At 42.0% G+C, this 20564-nt stretch overlaps 1 protein-coding gene across 3 annotated transcripts in view; it reads left to right on the top strand.

The window, feature by feature from the left end:
- The window catches only part of LOC135420131 (contactin-6-like), a 130540-nt gene that overhangs the window by 61228 nt on the left and 48748 nt on the right, over window positions 1-20564 (top strand). For all 3 annotated transcript variants that reach the window (XM_064667150.1, XM_064667149.1, XM_064667148.1), the window contains 3 exons: window positions 7583-7678; window positions 15936-16139; window positions 18473-18575. In XM_064667150.1, the coding sequence (XP_064523220.1) occupies window positions 7583-7678; window positions 15936-16139; window positions 18473-18575 (403 nt within the window). The remainder of the gene's footprint in view (window positions 1-7582; window positions 7679-15935; window positions 16140-18472; window positions 18576-20564) is intronic.

Genomic DNA, 20564 nt, shown 5'->3' with positions numbered 1-20564 from the left:
CAAGATTCACAGTCAAAAATCCTCTGCATCATTCACTCGGGGAAATCTGGAAATTCCCTCTGGAAGGATTCCTGTGAGGGCTTTGCAGCTGGAACCAGGGAGATAAAGCTGGAGGTCACACAGGGTGATTCTGCAAGAAGTAATTCTGTGCTGGATCAAGATCTCCAAAGGGCTGGGCAGGAATTTGGAAAGGGCTGGGCTATGCACAGGCATCCTTGTTACACACTTGTGTGTAACAGCCCTCTCTTCCTTGGCTATTTTTATTGTATGTATTGTTATCTTGTTGGTACAAGTTTTATAAAAAGAATTAGCAGCCTGAAATGGGCCTGTGACCATCAGAACCTTGGATATGCAGGCAAGAGGTTCTTCCTGCAGGACCAGGGTACAGCTCCTCACTGCCAACAACCAGGTCAAGGTCCAAGGGAAGGGAATATCCATGACTCATCTCCAGGTACTCAAAGAACAGGTGGGAGCAGGGGAAATGTAAAGGAAAGAAAGTTTTGGATAAGAATTAACATCCAAGTTGACATTTGAGCCAGGGCCATCTCCTGTGTAAGGCAGCCAAAGGGGTGCAGCTCTGGCAGGGATAAATCTGGCCCTGGAGGTTCAGCCCAGGCAGAGAAATCCGCTTTTAAGAGCTCTCCAATCTGGAGCAAACTCCTGCAGACAGCAAAGTGACTGTGCTGCTGACAAGTGACAAGTGAACTGTGCCGTGACAAGTGAGAAAACTCCTCAGGACTATCAAATATTAAAAATGTATTCCTTACATCCCCCTCCCTCGGAGAGGGGCAGCTCCTCAGCTGTGCCCCTGGCCTGCAGATGGGCTTTGGAGCAGGAGCCCTAAGGCTGCATCAACACTTGCTGCTCAGTGCAAGTCCTGGGCTCAGTTCACAAGAGAACTTTAATATTTTATGCTGCTAACTCTGTAAAAGGGGGGGAAAATATAACAAAAACCAGATGTAGACCAGCTCCGTGCTCTGAGTTTCTTGGTGCATGAACAAAAAATCAAGCCAGCTTAAGGTTTATTTTTCCCCCCCACATCACCCTCCCTGTTTAATTTAATTGTGACCTTCCATTTTTTCCTCTAGAGAAGCTTGATATTACTTTGTAAAGGGCATTTTCACTCTTTAATTGAAAAAGACAATCAGGCTATGGCAGAAATTATTGTTCCCCACCTTGAAAATTAGTGCCTGGATTGGCCATTCATGTCATTTAAGCTGAATTGAAGACCCAGGGCCCGTGTGCATCCTAATGTGGAAATTACAGGTCCTCTCCCTTAGAAGCTCCAAAGCAATTTAACTAAATAAAGAAGCACTGATGAAGGTCCTTGGCTGATTACACAGCTTTGGAGAAGGACAAGACCTGGTGATTGTGCTTTTCCCTCTTGTTTTAGAAAGCTGCTCCATCAGGTTGAGAGGAGCAGGGCTTGGGGGGACGGGGCAGCTTTCTCTTTTAACCAGGGTAGGATGCAGCGTTCACCTAAGGTGGAAAATGAGAACAAAAGTGGGAATTACAGTTGATTTTTAACCTGGCCCGGTGAAAGGAGACACTCAGGGATTGCCCAGGCTGATTGAGCTTCAAATCCTACAGATCTGAGGTGCCACAAGGCTCAAAGAGGGGAAGGAGCAGGAGAACTCAGCAGGTGTTGAGTGGAAAGTGCAAGTGTTTGAAAAGGAGGAAATGGGAGATGCTAAGCGGCTTTCAGACACCTTAATTAGAGATAACACCCCTCTTAATCTCAGAATTGAACTCATAGAAAATCAATTAGAACATTTGAAGAAATTGAGATTAGATGCTAACGGGAAAAGATTAATGTATTGACAGTATTATCCAGACAAAGGAACTGTTCAGAGGGTTTGTTTAGCGAGTTTTGAGAGCTGGAAAGGAGAATTTACTTTCCAGTGAAAGTTGTAGGAGATGAGATTAGCCATTCCTTTGGGAGATGTATGGAGAAAGAAGGATATTTCCATAACACAGCCTATAATAACCAGTCTGGTCCCCTACAAAGTAATTGAGTACAACACTGAGGGGAAGCAAGAGACAGGGCTTGATGCTCAGGAGATTTTCTGGGGTGAACAGGCACAGTTTGTGTATAAAAGGGCTTTAGTGCCAACATTTTTGGGACTTCCTGTATGTGAAAGAAGAAAAAACAAACCCAAAATCTGGAATCTAGAATTTGAGATAATTTATAAGACCCAGTGAGCTTCAGTTTTTCTCTTCGTGGTTATAACTGACCTAAATTCTCTGAATTAGGCATCAAATTCAAACCCACAATGGGTTTCCTAATTCATCCCAGTGACAGCAAATGAAGGTGACTAATTGTCAGCTGATAACACAGGTGCTAGAAATGCTTATAGCAAATCACAGCCATGAAATTCCTTGGAAAACTGTGGAGGTTGGAGTTTTAATCCCACTTCCCTGTGAGAAAATTCCTGTTGTGATCCATCACTGGCAGTAACCCCACTCATGTTGTGCAATAGCCCACAGGCAACAAGGGACAGGGGAAAAACTGGAATAGAAGTGATGGATCCCAGTTTGCCCCAGCCACATGGAATGGGAGCAATGGTATGGATTTGGATAATCTGTAAAGAGCTCTCCCTCCTGGTGCTTTAACATTCACTGCACATTTCAATCCCGAGTAATTACAACTGGAATATTTGGGATTAGGGAACGACGAAACATTCATGAGGGGGAAAAAAAAATCAAAAGTTCAAGAAAGCATGAAATTGCATTAATTCAGATGAACTGTTGTAATTATGCAAGGTGATAAATTGGAGTTTCTCTAATTGTCTGTAACAATTTCATGTATTAAAACACCCAAGTTTCCTTTTTTTTTGCTCCTCAGTAGCACAGAGCTGTCCTATGTTCCTTCTTAAGGTGGCCTGGTTTGGAAGTGCTACTGAGGAAGCTCAGGAATTTCAAACACGTGATTTTGAGGTTGAAATGAATGAGTTGCTACTTTTGTTTAGGTTTTTGTTCCTATCAGACATATTTAAGAAGCAGCTCCCCCAATCCCAGGGAAATTGGTTGTATCTTCAGGCATTCTGTTGGGTAGTTAAATTTGCCACTCTAACACCTGCAGGGCAGTTTTATATCAAAAAAAAGTTTATAAAAGGAACCCAGATGTGTGTAATAGTGGTGGTGGTGAAATTAGAATAAATATATTAATGATACAGTCAGCAATTGGACAAGGCTTGGAGCAACCTGGGCTAGTGGAAGGTGTCCCTGCCCATGGTATGGGGTTAGAACAAGATGATTTTAAGGTCCTTTCCAACCCAAACCATCCTGGGATTCCATAATAACATCCTTGACCCCACTGAAGTACAGTTGGATTACACCTTCTCCCCGTTTCCTCCCTTCATCCTGAAAACCTCCTTCACTTTGAGTATTCCCACTTTTATCAGAGAAAGTCCTGCCACTCCCTAACCCCATTCCCACAAAATGCCATGTGTTTTGGGTGTTCTCAGCACAGCCCTTCCTCACTCAGCTCTGTGAAAGTTCCCATCCTTGAGTCCATAATTGCCACCCTTCTCCAGGAAAGAATCCTGTGCATCTGAGCCCTTTGCTCAGCCTGACCTCGTTATCACACCCAGATGATTAATTGTTCTGTTCCAACAGTCTGCCAACACGAACAGACCTGGAAATAAAAAAAAAAAAAAAAAAAAAAGTTGTTTTTTTGTTAAAACTCGCAGCTGAGAGAGCAACGGGGTGTGAGGGAACTCGTTGTTCTTCAAGTGAGATAAACACAGACAAAGAATGAAAGGAATTATGTAGGAACTAGGTGATAATTTATTTATAGACCTCTGCAGAAACACCGAAGTTAGCAAATATACCATCTGTTAAATAGTCAGCCTATTCCTGAGTGCATATTAGCAACCTAAATGTGTGCCAAACACCTGATCTTAGAGCTCTTATTTGATACTCTTCTTGACAAGCAACATTATGCTTTATTAGATTATGTCATGTCATGTTATAAAGTTGTGCTAGGTAACAGGAGAACACTGGTTGTGCTCTGTTGGGGTAAATTCCCACCCAGGGCAAAGAGAAGTGGTTTTGAGAGCAGTCAGAATTTCAGAATAACAAGAAAAAAAAAATAGAATATCTACATTTGTATTCATCCTCAGGTAATTTTTTTATATCTACTTAACACATCTTAGCTTGTAAGTAACAACTGAAAATACACACAACCCCATAGGGGAGAAAATGGATGAAGAAATCTTTGGACAAAATAGAAACTTTATCCCCCTGGACTGCATAACAAAGGGACACAATTTTATAACTCATTACTGAACCCATCTGAATGAGGTATCATAATAATCCATGGGAGATGCTGCCTGCCTGGAGAAAGAGTCCAATAAAGATAAAGAAACACCAAGGAACTATTTTTACTTTATTTTCCTTTGTTTTGCTCTCTTGGAGGTTTTTTTGTTAATTCTATTCTGCAATGATTCTTTATTGCAGAGACAGACACTGAATAAACTCACTTTGTACAATTATCTGTCAAAATCAACTTCACATAGGGAAAAAAAATCATTTCTGTTTAAACCTATGAAATTTTGGGGGGTGAGAGTTTGTAAAAATGGGGTGTGATGAAGACCTCAGAGTCAAGCACTGGAATGGATTGTCTAAAGAAAATTTCCATCCCTGGAAGTCTTTAAAAATGGGTTAAATAAAGACATCAGGTGGTTGTACCTGTCATGGGGGAGATGAATAGATTAAATGATGATTTATGTCATCATTTCTTATATTTGTGATTCATTAAGGGATGAAAATCTTCTCTCCAGCACTGGAAAATCCAAGATGGTTTGTAGAACTAAACTACAAATGTGCTGTGGAAGAGCTCAGACACCTGCATAGGGTTTTTGATACTCAAGGTTGAAAAGTGGAGATTAAAAAGGCAAAATCAACTTTTTCCCCATGTGGCTTTAAACTGAGGGTGGGATTAGGTTGGATATTAGGAAGGAATTCTTGGCTGGGAGGGTTGTGAGGCCCTGGCACAGGTTGCCCAGAGAAGCTGTGGCTGCCCCTGGATCCCTGGAAGTGTCCAAGGCTTGGATGGGGATGGGGCTTGGAGCAATGGGGTGGGACTGGATGAGCTTTAATGTCCCCTCCAACCCAAACCATTCCATGATTCTATGATATAACCAAAAGTAGTCCTGCTACCTATAAAACAGTGGATCCCCTCAGAGATCTACTGCTTTTTAATTATTCAAGTCAGGGCCACTTGTCATGGTTTTAATGGAGAAACACAGACAGGTGACACCACCTAAAATTAGAGTAAAAATGATAACATGACATATTGTGTCATTAAACTAAAAATTGCTACCAGCAACTCATTACTTTCCAAACTCTATTCCAATTTCAGATTCAAGTATTACATAGTTAATTCTCAATTGTCATGAAAACCTTTTCCTGCTCCTGCACAGCACCTTTTCCCCCCCTCCCCTCCTTTCTGGGGTGTCTCATAAATGAAATTTTGTCCTCAGCAATAAAATAGGCCTGATTTTCCATAGTGAAAAGTATTGGAAAGCATTATTTAGGCTGCACAGATTTTCCATACTTCTCAAGAGTTTTTTGGGGTGTTTTTTAACTCAAATTTTGAGTAGAAATTGCAGTTTGTGTTGTACTAGCAGCTCAAGGAAAGTGATGGTAAAAGCAGACATGACCCTTCCTGTTAGTGCCTGAATCCTAAAGAATCTGAATGTTTTGCACCTTCCCGATATTTTTTTTTATGTAATATAAAAATAGGATAATTTGAGGGTCTTTTTACCCCTTCTCCCAGAGCACAAAGCCTCAGAGCAGCCATCCCAAACAAATCCTCATCTAAAGCCTTTGACAGTTGTCCCAGGGACCACTTTTCCACACCAATATTTTGTGCTTTTCCTTCTCAGAAAACACTGAACCCCCCAGGAAAGAAAAGAATGAGATGGTAAATTTTTATCAGAATGAATTTTTCAAAACAGATAAATAAATCCACATATTCAGAGGCAGGACCAGGAAGTACCTTCTAGGTATGAAACCAAACTCCAATTAGTCATATTCCAGATTTCTCTTTTAATTAATATTACAGGGTGGATTACAACTAAAGAAATTATTTTCCCCCCTATTTTTCTTGGTCTTTCTTGTCTTTTTTCCCTTCCTTTGATTACTCAGAGTGCAAGGCAGAGAACTATCCAGCAGGCAATTAAAAGAACATCAGAGTTTCAACCACTTTCCCAGTGTATTGACAGGAACCATCTATTGTGGCTGTGACAGCACAAGGAGGGGCTACACCTGGTTAATTCAATTCAGTCCCCTCTGAGGAGACAAAGTCTTCATAGGAGACCAATATCCAGGAGATGAAGAGGAGAAAAAGAAAAATTAACTGGGTAAAGTTCAACTAAGGGGGAGAAAATTGATATATTGACATAAATAGCTGAGCCTGGACAGGTAGAAATCGTTATTGCCTTGACCAACGAGAGCTGTTCCTCTCTGCTGAACTCTGGATCAGGGTGTTGTTCAGCTGATGAAAAATGGAACAATTGTTTGAAACAAGAATCTGCAGCAAGGTAAATAAAATAAGCTCAGGGCAAGCAGTTTGTGCCACTGTGGTATAAAGAGATTTAAGGGGAAGCAGATATTTGTTGTGTTAAAGCATATTTTGAATGCATTTCAAGCAATCGTTTCCCAAATGACTCTGACAAATAAGGGAATGTTTCTCATTAGGGTGAGAACTGGATCAAAAAGGAAATAATCACTTTTTTTTAAACTACATCTATTGTGTCATGTTTTGTGATTGAATTAGTTAAAGAGAATCGGACCAATAATTCTTCAGCATCTCAGTGAAAGGTGAGAAAGCAGAAGAGATTGAGTGTGGTGTTAAATTTGTTAAAAAAATAGCCCTTAACAGCCATAAAAAATCACTCATGGGACATGGCCATAGACACATTTATACAGGAGATTTCCCTAAAGCATCACATGATTTCCTACTGAAAGTACCTTCTTTGTCCCCTTTAAAAGCAGTGCTAAATTTCAAGTCAACTAAAATCCATCCAGGTGCTGCAGCCAGTTTAGGACAGAGCAGACTCATCAAGAAGACAACACACCTTTATCATCCCTTAAACATCCACTCTGTGGGAGTCCTGATGAGGTTTAATTATCACTTGCACATACAGAGGAACACACCTGCTTCTTATTTCTATACAAAAGGAAACACCACAAAATGCATTATTTTTTTTTCCCAGCTCCTGTAGTTTAAGAGTCTTGTAAGTTCCAAAAAAAATGATGCTGGAAAAAGTAATGGAATAATGCCCTGGCTTGGCAAGGAGAAATCATAAATACAGACTCCTGGGGTTAGAGTAGAACTGATTTATGAAGTATCTTGGGAATACCAAAGGACTGGATGATCCTGGAGGTCTTTTCCAACCTTAACAATTCCATGATAAGAGGTTGGATGAGCTATTTTTCTGTGCAGTATTTCAATTCACAGACTGATATTATGCCATGTTATTGAACATATGAATCTGTTACTTTGATGGATTTATCAGGATGGAATTAACAGTAAATCTAATAACCAGGTTTTGTTTTCTCCTTCTCTTTCAAGATCTGGAAAACTTTGAAACCAGGACAAGGAGCACAGTGTCAGTGAGAGAAGGACAAGGAGTGGTCCTGCTCTGTGGGCCTCCCCCACACCATGGAGGTATGATGGATAACCCTACACTGCCTGATTAGCACTGGAGTTTATTTGTGCGTGAACTATCCGGGTTCACAACAAATTTGGATTTTATTTCTTTAAAAGACTCTTCTTAGAAGTCCTTTTTTAATTGTTCTGTGGTTCCTTGAGGGACTAGAACGTGTCATTGTTCTTCGGGTGTGAAGTGGCAAAGAAAGCAGGAAGGCCTCAAAGACCATCTGTGACACATCTCAGCTCCTTCACACCCATGGAATGGCAGAGGAGAAGCCATCAGCTATTCCTTCTGCACCAAAACCACTTCAGGTCTGCATGGAAAGGCTTTTTTAGTGCTTGTCACTTCAAGGCTCTAACTGGAATCCCACATTATACACATTAGATTTGTCTTCTGCTCTTGAATACCTGTTTTTCTCCTTCCTGATCATCATAGAAAAATTTACATTGAAAGGGGTTTCTGGAGAGATAAAGTGCCTGATTAAAGGAGAGTTGATTAGATCAGCTTTCTTGATATTTTTCAGTGCTTCAGATAGAGAATGAAAAGGAGTTTTCTGAGGAACTGATTTGGGGGTGCCTTACATCTGTCACCATTACCTGCTGCTGCTTCCTCACCATAAGACCCCTGAGACCTTCCTTTCTGTGTGAGGTAAAGTCCAGGTGACACAAAATGAACCAGGGATGGCCTGAGCACAGCATTCCAAAGTTTTCATCTGAGGCAACCCTAAGTATGGGGCGGAAATTTCCTTTTCCCCCTTTTTATAGCTCTATTATCACCTCCAACATCAGCATTTACAGAGCAATACAAAGGCTTGAGCACGTGTGGGATTTTTTCTTAGCATTTTTTGCACCTACCAGAAGTGAGAGGCCCTTGAGTGATCTTTTGAGACTTAATTTTCCCCCTCCTGGCAGTGACTTCCAAAAGTTTTGAACCACATACCTTCACAAATCTCCTTGTGGGGTGTTAGAACCCACAACAAAACAGTTTCAAACCTTTTGAAGTCTGGAATAAGAACTTTGTTTTCCTAACAGAACTACCTGAAGAGGATGGGAAATTTGGAACAGCAAACGTATATTAATAAAGGGGAAATATTAATAACACAGTCACCAAATTGCCTTGTCCTGGACTTAAAGAATAACCAGTTTTTTGATGACTTATGTCCTGCTTTTGGCAGTGACTACACACCCACAGGAGCTGCGGTTTTCCATGTGCCAGTTCCAAAATCCTCAATTCTTCTTAAAGAAACAGTTATAATTCCCAGGAAAAGGTAAATAATGATCTGTAAAGAGGATATAGGATATTAGAGAGGGAGAGAAAGCCATCAATCAGTTCAAAGGCCTCAAGTGCTGAAGAGAGAGGCAGTGTCAGCTCACTGGGTGTTCACAGCCATGTGGAAGGAGGGTATAATCCAGGAGATGAAGGGAAAGCTGGCCCTTAAGGGCAGAAAAGGCTTGGAAGAGTTCCTGAAATGTATCAGTGGGACAGACAGAAAGACAACACATCCATCCTTGAGCCACTGAACCACATATTTTTTCCTCTTGCTATAGGGGAAAATTATGATTTGGCAAATAGGACCGAGTAGAAGAAAACATTCAGACCAAACAAATAGTTACCAGGTGAGTTGTCCCACATTAATTGAGCTGACAAAGTGCTGTCCATGAACAAAGCCTTTAGCACAGGGTTCCTGGAGCTGCTCACCAACAGGCCTGGAAAATGCATTATTTGAAATAACAAGTCTCTAAAGAACAGAAACCGAGTTCTTTGGTCATCCATAAACACTGTCTTTAGGACTCAAAATTATATACCACGGGGAGGAAGTACATGGTGTAAACTCTGACAAGTCATATGCTATCTCAGGATGCTTGGGAAGTTGTTTTTATTGGAAAGATTGTATATTTAGGTCTTTCATTTAATTGGAAGCCTTGCCTGACTCACAATACCTGCAGGAGAAAGGATTGCTGGCTGTGCTTACAGCTCCCACTGCAAGCATTCTGTACAGTACTTTAAATTTGGCAGGAATTAGATGTCAAGGAATTTGGAAGATAAACCACAGCAGCAGGAAAAGAGTTGCCTTTCCTATAATCTAATGACTTGAAGGAAGACAGAAAACCTCTGTGCAGCAGTTGTTTGAAGCAGCTGTTATTAATGTAGTTATTTCGAAATAAGACACACTAAGTAAAAACTCCTGCCAACCTAAAAACAAAAAAAGTCAGTACCTGCCTCCTCTAACTTTAGAAGTGACAGAAAGGCAGGAGGCCAAAAAAAAAAACAAGGAGGTTTCACTAATTGAAGTTTCCTCCCATGTAACATCAAGAAGTAGGAATAGGCAGGTGGAAGAAGAGCTCAAGAAGTTTTTCTGCTGTCTCTGGTCTCTAGAGAAGTGTTTCACTTCTCTTTCTACCCCTCTCTGCAGAGATCAGGCTTATCTAGTCCTCCACCAGAGCAGCCTGCAGTTAAACTCCCTGCTGAGCTCACAGCAAAGCTCAGCAGATGTTGGGTCACTCAGCTGTTAAAGTGCTTTCCACGATCAAAAAATATCTCAACTATCTAAAGCTTCTGTGTCATTAAACTCAGTTTTCCGATGCAGTTGACAAGGGAAGATGTGCTACTTCTTTTTTGTACACATTTCATGACTGAGACTGCATTGATATAGAAGAGAAATTCTTGATTATAGAAGAGAAATGAGTTATTTCAATTGAAGAGAGAAGGAAGAATATATTAGTCAGCTAAAAAAAATAAAATTAAGAAAAAAAATACAAAAGGGCTGCTCCAGCAGTTTTCTTGTCAGCTTTAGACCTTTAACTACCACTTAGAGAAAAAAACTTTGCAGAACTGTACTAAAACTAATCTTAAACTTGTACTAAAACAACCCTTAAACCAAGAGAACCTGTGTTATATTATTGTGAACAAATATTAGGACAAGCATGAAAGAAAAAAGACCCACCTACGTTTGTATCTTAGATCAATTAAGACATTAAAAATTGGTTACAGCTAATGAGCTAAAAATCAGAGCCTGTAATTAACTTTCAAAAGCCAGAGCAAAGCTGCCCCAGGTTACCTGATCCAACCTAAACCCTCCCTCCCCTCACCTATTCGTGCCTCAGCCTCTGCTGTTGTTATTTATGAGGCTCATTAACACACCTTACAGAGTTCAACGTGTGACATCCCTCTGCTTGTTAGGGAGGCTCAGGAGTGCAGGGCTGGGCAAGGAAATTGTATTTTTTTCCCGAAACATCTCCACTTCTCTGGCTTAAGTTCTTCAGGTCAGCTGGTTTTCCCTGCATAACCAACACACAGCAATATTTTACAGTTGAAAAATAGTGTTTTATACAGAGCTGTGAGGCAGAGGAAGCTGGAGGAAGCCTTAATTTCTGCAGCTACTCACGAGCCTGACCTGACTCTGATGAAGAAGCTGCTGCCTAAATGGTAATACTTGACACCAGACTATGGGGTGGACTGTTGTTCATTTATTTTCTTAGAAGTGAAGGCTGATCTAAAGCCTGTTCCCTTCAAGCTGGCTCCCCGCAGAGCTTTAAGGAAGTTGCTAATCTTGTTAGGAGCAGCGGGATCACTCCTGCATTTGCATTTATTTGTGCAGAAGAGCTGGGAGCTGAGGCTGTGGGATTTCTCTGTGCTGACACCGCCGTATTGAGGCTGCCTTAGAAAAATAAAACACTCTTAAGGAAGTAGGAGCCCTGTGGACCTGCTTGGAGGGGGGATGTGCCAAATCCTCAGCCAGCCAAGGCTGGGGAAGGAGGTGCACGTGGAACTGGGTGTGTGCAGAGGATGAGATGAGATGTAAAAAGGTCTTTGATTTCTGCATTTTACGTGAAACGCTGCACTTGAGAAAATGCATAATCTGAGAAGGTTTGAAGTGTCTCTCCCTTTACAAACTGAGTGCCTCAGTCATGGGCCGAGAGACCCTTTCTCTCTGCTCCCGTGAATCTTTAATCCAGCTTTCCCGCAGCTCCGGAGGGAGGGAAGGGAGGGTCTCCTCGCTGAGCCCAGCCTGGAGCTGCTCTGCTGCACAAGGAGCAGCATTGATTTGGGTTTGCTGGGGCTGAGGGAAGCACTGAAATGTTCTGTGCCCAGCCCAGTGTATCAGCAGTGATTATCAGCTCTCTTTGCCGGCTGTGCTCTGCAGGAAAGGCTCAGAGCTGCCGGGTGATGCTCTCCTGCCTGCCCCACTCAGGACCTGCCCACCTGGGAGAGATGCAGTTCACCTGCTTTTGGGGGTCTTTGGGCTCAGAAAGGAGACTGACACCACGGTCACTGGCCTTGGATGAAAAAAAAGCCTAAAACACATCTTAATATTGCAACACCATAAAGTAGCTTCTGCTCTGGCACATCCATGACAAAGTTTGGGATGCTGTGATTAATTATCCCTCCACTAACATGTAGCCCCTTTGATCTAAAAGCAGTTCTGTGCCCACCAAGAGTCTCACAGAATCAACACCACCATTGGGATCACTGTCTCTTGAGAGAAAACATCATTTGTGATGTTTGAGCATTAACATATTTGAGCATTCAGGGCTCAAATATGTTAATTTGGGCTGAGTCCCATCAGCTAACTACGTGGAAAGGATCATGTGCTATTGATTGTCCCATAGCCACAGAGAATTTTAAAAATTAAGTACCTGACTAATGTTTTTGAAGCCCATCTTGGAAAACACCTTGTTAGCACATAAGTGTTTATTTCTATCCTCAGTTTTTTACTTGATATTAATAACTTTATTATTAGTTTGTGGGAACTAAATCCTGAAACTTTTCAGAATGCTCTGATATTTATAGTGTCATTTTTTATAGGTCTGGTTATCAGAGGGATTCTCTCTGGCTATAAATCAGACTTTTTTTTACCTAAGGATAAATCATAGTTTGTCTTTGGAACCAGCTCAACTTTTACTGTGAACAATTTCCTTCAAAATTTTTGGAAACCACCCCACAATCTGGGACCAAATTCTAAAGCACCACTGAGTAAGGACTCATCCAAAGTTACTCCAGTGTGCTTTTCTCCACACAAAGTGGTCAGTGAACATCTCTGGAAGGCCTCCCTTCTCCAGCATCTTCTCCCACTGTGCAGCTTTACCTCACATATTTATTTTTTCTAAACCATCCCACAGAGAAAAGAGCAGTAGGAAAACTGGGATAATTCATCTGTACAGAAAAACTTGCTTCGGGCATCTTCAAAATCATATGAAAAGTGGTGACTCCAGAGGGAAAGTTACAGCCAAAAAAAAAAAGAAAAGAAAAATGAAACAGAGGAAAAAAAGCCCCCAGAATCTTTGGTGTTGCTAATGGTTACCTTGTGTAAGCCCTTTTATGCTGAAGCCCTTTCCTGGTGGTCTCTGAAATTCAATAATTCTGGGACTGTCATGGGCATGAAGTGTGATCCCAGCTGCTGCCCATCCCAGAAATCCTGTGGCTAGATGGAAAGTGAAGAACAAACTAAAAAATAATAGTAACTATGGTTGTTTTCCCATCAAACAGCTGGCAGGAAGGATTTCCAAGTTCTTTTAAGCTCCTTCATTAGCAGGTTGTGATCTCTTTGTCAGGTCCCCTCTTTGCCTCCTCCCTCTCCTGCTCAGCACCACCTGCCCCAGCTCTGATTTACTCATGGAGATGAATGTGACCCTAAAAGTGACACCATGGGACTTTTGGTCCTTTCTTTTGCTCATTTGATGGATGTGCTACAATCTGAATTCTTCAGATCGACCCCAAATGGAAAAGTTTAAGTTATAGTAACTCCTTTTATGGTGCAGCATTGGATTTTCTAATCTGTTACCTGTTGATTTAACTTCCTAAGAAAAGACACTGTGAAAGGGATTGCTGGTATTATGCCTTAAAAGAGAGGAAGAAAAGTTCCATCTCCAAAGTTTAGTTCCTTTCTCTTGAGATCTCATCCAACTCCCACTGAAGTTAATTAAAATTAGGGTTTCTACAGAGTTTGGTGGAGCTGAATTAGGCTCTAGGCAAACATGGCCTAGGGATGGGTGAGGATGAACCTGCAGTTAGGAGAGAGACAGTGTTTATATCCCTTAGACTGGGGGGAAAAGGGATTGAAATATGAAAAGGAGGGGTCTATGCTTATTCTCAGTTAATGGGAAAATTCATCAGTAGGCCCTAAAGCAATGGTGGAGCACAGACAGGGAGAGAGTCACAGCAACTTTGGAAAATGAAGTCAGCTGGAACCCCCTGAGAACTGAAATCAGGACACAAAAGGTTTGGTTCTCCTTTGCTGATTAATTAATTCACAGATTGACCTCCTGAAAAAATGTCTGCACAGCACAAAGTTGGGTTTAATAGAGTTTTATTATAATCTGTCCTGCACAGAGAATTCAGCTGCATCACCAGGTCCTACAGCAGGAATCTGCAGGTCTGTGTGAGGAGGAAAACAGGGGTTCCAGCTGGCGGGGAAAGTTCTCAGGGTGAGATCTGAGGAGATGGCAGATCCAGGGTGTTTGTTCCACACAAAACCCAAGCTGACAGCACACTGTTTAATTGAACACCCATTAAAGAATTTACCTTGCAAATCTTCAGCATTTTCTGTAGAGTGCCCAACTTGCAGTTTAGAGATCTTCAAAGAATGAGTTGAAATCAGAGTTTTGCCCACACCAGTCACTTTGTCTGTTTGTCCAGACAAACTATGGTCAGCAAACTTTGTGCCTGAGACAGGCAAACAGTCTGTATATCTCTGGAAGACATATCAGCTCGTGGTTACATCACTTATTTCTAGCTGAAAATTCCTCTCTTCTGTAAATAGATGCTTTAACCAGGAACCTGAAAGTACATGGGCATTAAAAGTGAAAACAGGGGGGTTTATCCTGTGTATGAGCACATGTTCATGTGCACATGTGCTGTGTTACACTGAATTAATTGTTTCATCCTCCAGGTTTACTGTAGACCACAAAAAAGGTTTAAGCTGTAATAAAACAGTGCCTGTTGCAGGATTTAGCCAAGTATAGAAAGAGTCATTGATTGCTCCCTGGAGGTGCATCATTTCTAATGAGACTCCTAAAATGTTGGAAGCTGATAACATAAAACTCCACGGAACTAGTGGAGTTTGCAGACTTATTACCATCCTGTTCCCAGGCTGGAACTGAGGGGGGGGAAAGGAACGTAAATAATCTTTTCCGAATGGGGTTGTTGATGGGGGAAATGTGGAAAAATGAAGCTGTTGGCACAACACTGCTGGCTTATGAATTATGCATTTAATTAAGGAAGGCTAAACTGGTAGATTTTGAAACTTCTGATTTACTGTGGCTTCTACAAGGCAGGATTTCAGCCCTGCTCCTGCTGGTGGGTGTTGCAGCGATGTGGAGCAGCAGCACAGCAGGGCTGGCAGGACACTTTGGATGCACCCACCTTGCAGCAGCTCAGGGATGAGCTCTGAACCTGCTCCTCAGTCCCCAAGCCTTGGCCAAAATTTCTTGCCCAAAAGCAAGGATATTGGAGAGATATCTGCCTTTCCAGGGTGGGATAGTCAAATAAATCAGTTTATGTAGCCTGGACTGTAAATACACATTATTGAGGTTTGCATTGTGAAATATTGTATGAAAAAAGGTGGCAGAAAAAGGCCAGGAAGTGAGAATAGGACAAGAACTGTGGAGTAGAATTAAGTATGGAAGATAAGGAGACAGGATCACATACAAAGTAATCACCAAAATACTTCTGTGCAGCTGAGCTCTCCACTTCATGAAAATCTAATGACAAAGCTCCATGGTCCCAGTTTCACTTTTCCATATTCAGAGTGAGGAAAGGAGCTGTAGCACTGCCCCCTGGATTTTCAGAGGAGAGTGTTATAAGCAGAAATAATTCCCCAAAGCATCTTTCTAATGCCATTGCAGCGCTGCCATTCCTGCTTAGAAACAGGCCAAGTGGGGAAATGAAAAATAGCAGGGGCCAAAAACTCCTGTGACCTCCTGAAGTGGCTTGAAACAAGTTTAAAACCAAAGCAATGCTTACCTTGCCTTTGCTAATTTGTGCATCCCTGGTGGTTTGCCCCGTGGTGCCTTGTTCTTCAGGGAAGCAGGTGATGCTGGGAGAGGGAATTTATGTGGAATTTGTGTGGATGCTGGGCTTGATCCCTCCTTTGGTGCAGCTGTTAAACTGCAAAGACCAGGAAGTATTGCTTCAAACAGGACATGCCCTGGGCAATATATATAAGAAGCAAATAGAGCATGATAAAAAAGTGATTTTTGAAGTTTTGGCTCCCCTGGCAGAAAATGATGTCACTAAACTGCAGCTGGTTGAAGCAGGTGTGGTGTTTTCCAGGCTTGTCCTACACGTGGATATTCAACAACGACACCTTGGACCTTGGGGAAGACGGCCGACGCTTTGTCTCCCAGGAAACAGGGAATCTGTACCTGGCCAAGGTGGAGCCCTGGGATGTGGGGAATTACACCTGCGTGGTGACCAACAGGGAGGCACAGCAGAGTGCCAGGGGACCTCCCACCCCCCTCACCCTCCGCAGCGACGGTAAGAGCCTGAGGGGTCTGTCTGCCTAAAAACAGGCAGCGGAGCCATAAAACCTACATTCCATAAGTTTTAGGATGACTTGCTGGCCCCTTTAGCTTGTTAGTACCTTTGGACAAAAAACTCCTAAAGTGCTGTATCATCATTCTTTGTGAAGCTTCAACAGAACCAGGCGAAGGTTTTCTGGCTGTAAAAACACCCTGAGGAAGAGAAGTAACACCTGATTTAGTCAAAGTTACTCGGGGGCTTTAAAACCATCCCAGAAGGTGTGATACTGCACCAAAGGAGAGGAAGAGAAGGTGAAAATGGGGTCTTTTTGGGACCTCTGACTCAAATTTGGGAGGCATGTCAGGGGTGTAGCAAGGGAGGTGCTGTGGGAGGGATGGTTTTGGAAGTGGGTGTAACAGATGAGGGAACGTCCAAATATTGTAATTGGAAGCTGAATATTGTAGTTAGAATTTTAATATTGCACTTAGAATTTGAATATTGTAATTAGGATCTGAATACTGTAATTAAATCATGGTATAAAGTTGTAAAGCCTATGCAACTCGGGGTGTGCAAAATAGTCCTGTGCACCCTCAGCACCATAATATAGGAGAGATTTTTGCCTTTTAATACTCAAAAATAGTCCAGAGAATTATTCCTCCTGTTTTAAGGCATCAGCTGCACAAAAACAACTGGTCATGCTCTGGTTGTTGGGAATTCACACCCCTGAACATCCCTATAGAGGTAACAGGCTCCCAGGAAAGGTTGTGCATCAGGGCACGATCCCACAACATGTGCTGGGCTGAAGGGAGATTTGAAGTGTCAGGACAGGGCTGATGAGATAAACACATGCAAAGGAAGCAGTGCTCAGTGTCACTGAAAAGCAGCCAGAGGATGTCACATGGTACATTAATATTTCTCATCTCAAGCCTGTGTCGAGGTTTAAATCCGACAAAGCTTCCTAAATTTATAATCTAACTATAGCTCAAATATCAGCCCCAGAAAGCTGCTTCCAAATGAGTCACTGAGGTGAGGAACTCACCTGCACATGTACAAATACCTCTCTGGCAACACTTTGTAATGAAATGTTCACAGTGAGGAATACAGACGTGGGAAATCTTTACATAAAGTTTGTTTTGTAAATTTGCCCACCTAAATTTCAATATACTTGTGCTGTTTGCAAAGCAGCGGTGACAATCAGGAACGAAACTCTGCAGGGAGTTGGATTTCCAGGATAAATAAATCTCAACAGTGCATTATGGAATAATACTTTCACTGTGACACTCTGCTGTTCTGTAATAGTCAGATCACACAAAGCAAAGTCGTAATTCCCCAACTCAAAAGTTAATAATTTGGTACAGATTGTGATCGTAAATTCTGAACATCTTTTCTGACTCTTTTTTTTTATTTTCATCACCCTATTCCTTTTCTCAGGCTCCTTCTATCAGTCCCTTTATCTTCTCCCATTCACTTTGGTGGCCTCTGGGTTGGGTCCAAAGCTGGCAGCAACAGTGGAAATGTGCAACATTACCCAGATCCCCGTTAAAAATTAAATAAAAAATAATATAAATAAGAATATAAAATAAGAACTGGTTCATCTTCAATGTGGGGTCTGGGCAAAGACACTGTGCAGGAAAAGAACTGATTTATATTCATCCCTGCTGTTGCAACGAGTTCCACTGCAAGATGCATAAAAGACATTTAAGAAGTTCAGCTCGAAGTTTAGTTTCCCAAATCAATCCCCAAATCTGCTGCAAAATTAAATGCCCTAAATTGATACTGGATTATCTGGGCTTTATCAGATGTTCAGCCAGATTTTCAGATGCGATAATTCCATCTAATTACACCAGCCTTTCTCGAGTCTGCAGCTCACATTTGGGTGTTTTAAAGAAGTTCAAAGTGTTTTGAAAGTATTTTGGACTGAGAATTCTGTAATTCTCTTGCACCCAGAATCTATTTATTGTCCTGAGCAGTGACTAAGGTTAAAGGCATTGCTTGTTAACACCTCTTGGCAAGAGATGTGAACTCTAAATTACCTCTGAAACACTAATCACTAAATTCTTTTACATGTATATATATATATATATATATATACACTAAATTCTTTTTACTTGTATAAAGTCATGTTCCTCAACTCCTAAATGTAGGGAACTCACAGATTTCCCAGAAGTTTCCAGCATGGGGTTGAATTCCACCCGGAAGGTTCAATCTGCTCCGTCCTGTGCCGATTGCCACGGGTGGAATGTGAGGCTCTGACATGATTAATGCCACCCCTTTCTTTCACACCGAAATTCTGTTGTGCTAGACAGGTCTGGGGCTCAACTGGAGTGAGATGTTTTGATGTTCAACAGGTGTGATGGGGGAGTATGAACCAAAGATTGAAGTCCGTTTTCCAGAAACCACGTACGCGGCGAAGGGCTCGTCCGTCAGACTGGAATGCTTTGCCCTTGGAAAGTAAGAGTTTTCTCTTTTATTAAAATGGGGGTTTTGACACTCTCCTACAAGGAGAAATATTGGCTTTCTTGAATTTGCCCCTTAGAATTTTTTTGGTCAGAGTGTGACTCCGTGAAACTTATTTTTTTAACCTTGGTTTGATGGTTTCTGTGCAATGTGTTGGCAAGGAAATGAGAAAGAAAACTGCACTGTAACTGAAGCTCACTGGATTGCAGCCTGAAACAGGGGGAGGAGGTCTGGGAAGGGGAGGGAAACCAGAACAAAGATTATATTCCTTGAGAGCAGTTTTAACTCTGAGATGAGACCTGACTCCAGGTGACAGTGTTCAGTGTGACTGCACAGTCACATCTGATATGCAGCAAAATAGGATTTCTTTCTGTTTGTGTGACATCATAGAATGATAGAGAGGTTTGGATCAGAAGGGACCTTAAGGATGATCTTGTTCCACCCCCTACCATGGGCAGGGACACCTTCCACCAGCCCAGGTTGCTCCAACCTGGCCTTGGACACTTCCAGGGATGGGGCAGCCACAGCTTCTCTGGGCAACCTGTGCCAGGGCCTCCCCACCCTCACAGGGGAGAATTGCTTCCCGATATCCCATCTAAACTCACTCCCTGTCAATCTGAAGCTATTCCCCTTTGTCCTGTCCTTCCAGGCCCTTGTAAACAGTTTCTCTCCATCCTTCTTGTTGGCTCCTCCAGGCACTGGAATGCCACAGTTAGCTCACCCTGAAGCTTGTCTTCTCCAGGCTGGACAACCCCAACTCTCCCAGCCTTCCCTGCCAGCAGAGCTGCTCCAGCCCTCTGATCATCCTGGAGCCTCCTCTGGACTCGCTCATTGCTCACAATTAAATGTAGGGAAGCAGGTTATGTTTCAAGAGCACATGGACTCTGTAGGATGGATCCAACAGATCCTTCAGGCACCCTTGTCTCCACAATGGAGCTGAGGAGCTCTGGGAAGCTCTAACAGCAGCCTTTCCTTCTATAAATCCACTTTCCTTGCAGTACTTTTCCAAGTTTACTCATCCTACTGTCCCCATTCCCTGTGTTCAAGGAGCAGGTGGTGAACTGAATCAGTGGAACCAGCCCACCAAAACCAGTCTTTCCAGTGAACATCCCTTTTCCCTGGAAAAGCCAAAACAACCCCCAGATTGTTGGCCTCTATTTAGTTTAAGTTCACTTTGACAATCCCTTTTAAGGCTGTGAGCTTTTAAAGTGGTTAGAGCTTTCCCAGAGGTTAAAAGCCTGACTTGCAGACAGCACAAATTAATCAAACGTTCCTCTGGAACCTACGCTGGGAAGGAGAAAAATAAAGCAAATAAAAAGTTAATAAGATCGAAATGGCCTCACCTTTCAGATGAGATTTCTATATAAACTAATTTTGCAGCTAATTTTTATTAAAGGTATGTGCATTTTTTGGCCCAAAACAAGTACCAGACTGGAGCACTCCTGCTGAAGCTGATTTTCTTTTCCAAATACTGTCAAGCTACTTCTCTTTAAATACCTCCTTAATTGTGTGTTAGTCCGTGCAGGCTTTACATTTCAAGTTGTCATTTCATATTCCCATCTGTTGCATGGGAAGCAGGGAACAATGAGACATTGGCTGCAGAAAAGTGTTTAAAAAACAGAGTAAATGAGATGTACAAAACAGTGATACCTTATTGAAGGGGTAAAGATGGGTTATGTTAATATGATGCACAGATTTTACCATTTTAAGAACATCTTAAGGACAAAAAAGTGAACTGTAAGGACACATAGACAATGAGATCCCTCAGGGAGCACAGTATTTTCTGTGCAGTGCTTAGAAATGGAATGCCTGAGAGGGTTAATGCAGCCTTAGAGTATTTTTTATTCTTCTTATATATATTTTTCTTCTTCACTGCTGCAAGCAGTGCTGCCATACTTCCCTGGAGTTCTACTGCCTAAACACCAGTGATCCATGGGCCAAAATCCATCATCCACAAACTCTTTTGTATCCAAGGCTGATGTG

This window comes from Pseudopipra pipra, chromosome 11 (assembly GCF_036250125.1).
Source record: "Pseudopipra pipra isolate bDixPip1 chromosome 11, bDixPip1.hap1, whole genome shotgun sequence".
Lineage (NCBI taxonomy): Eukaryota > Metazoa > Chordata > Aves > Passeriformes > Pipridae > Pseudopipra > Pseudopipra pipra.
This window is presented reverse-complemented; position numbering and strand designations above follow the sequence as displayed.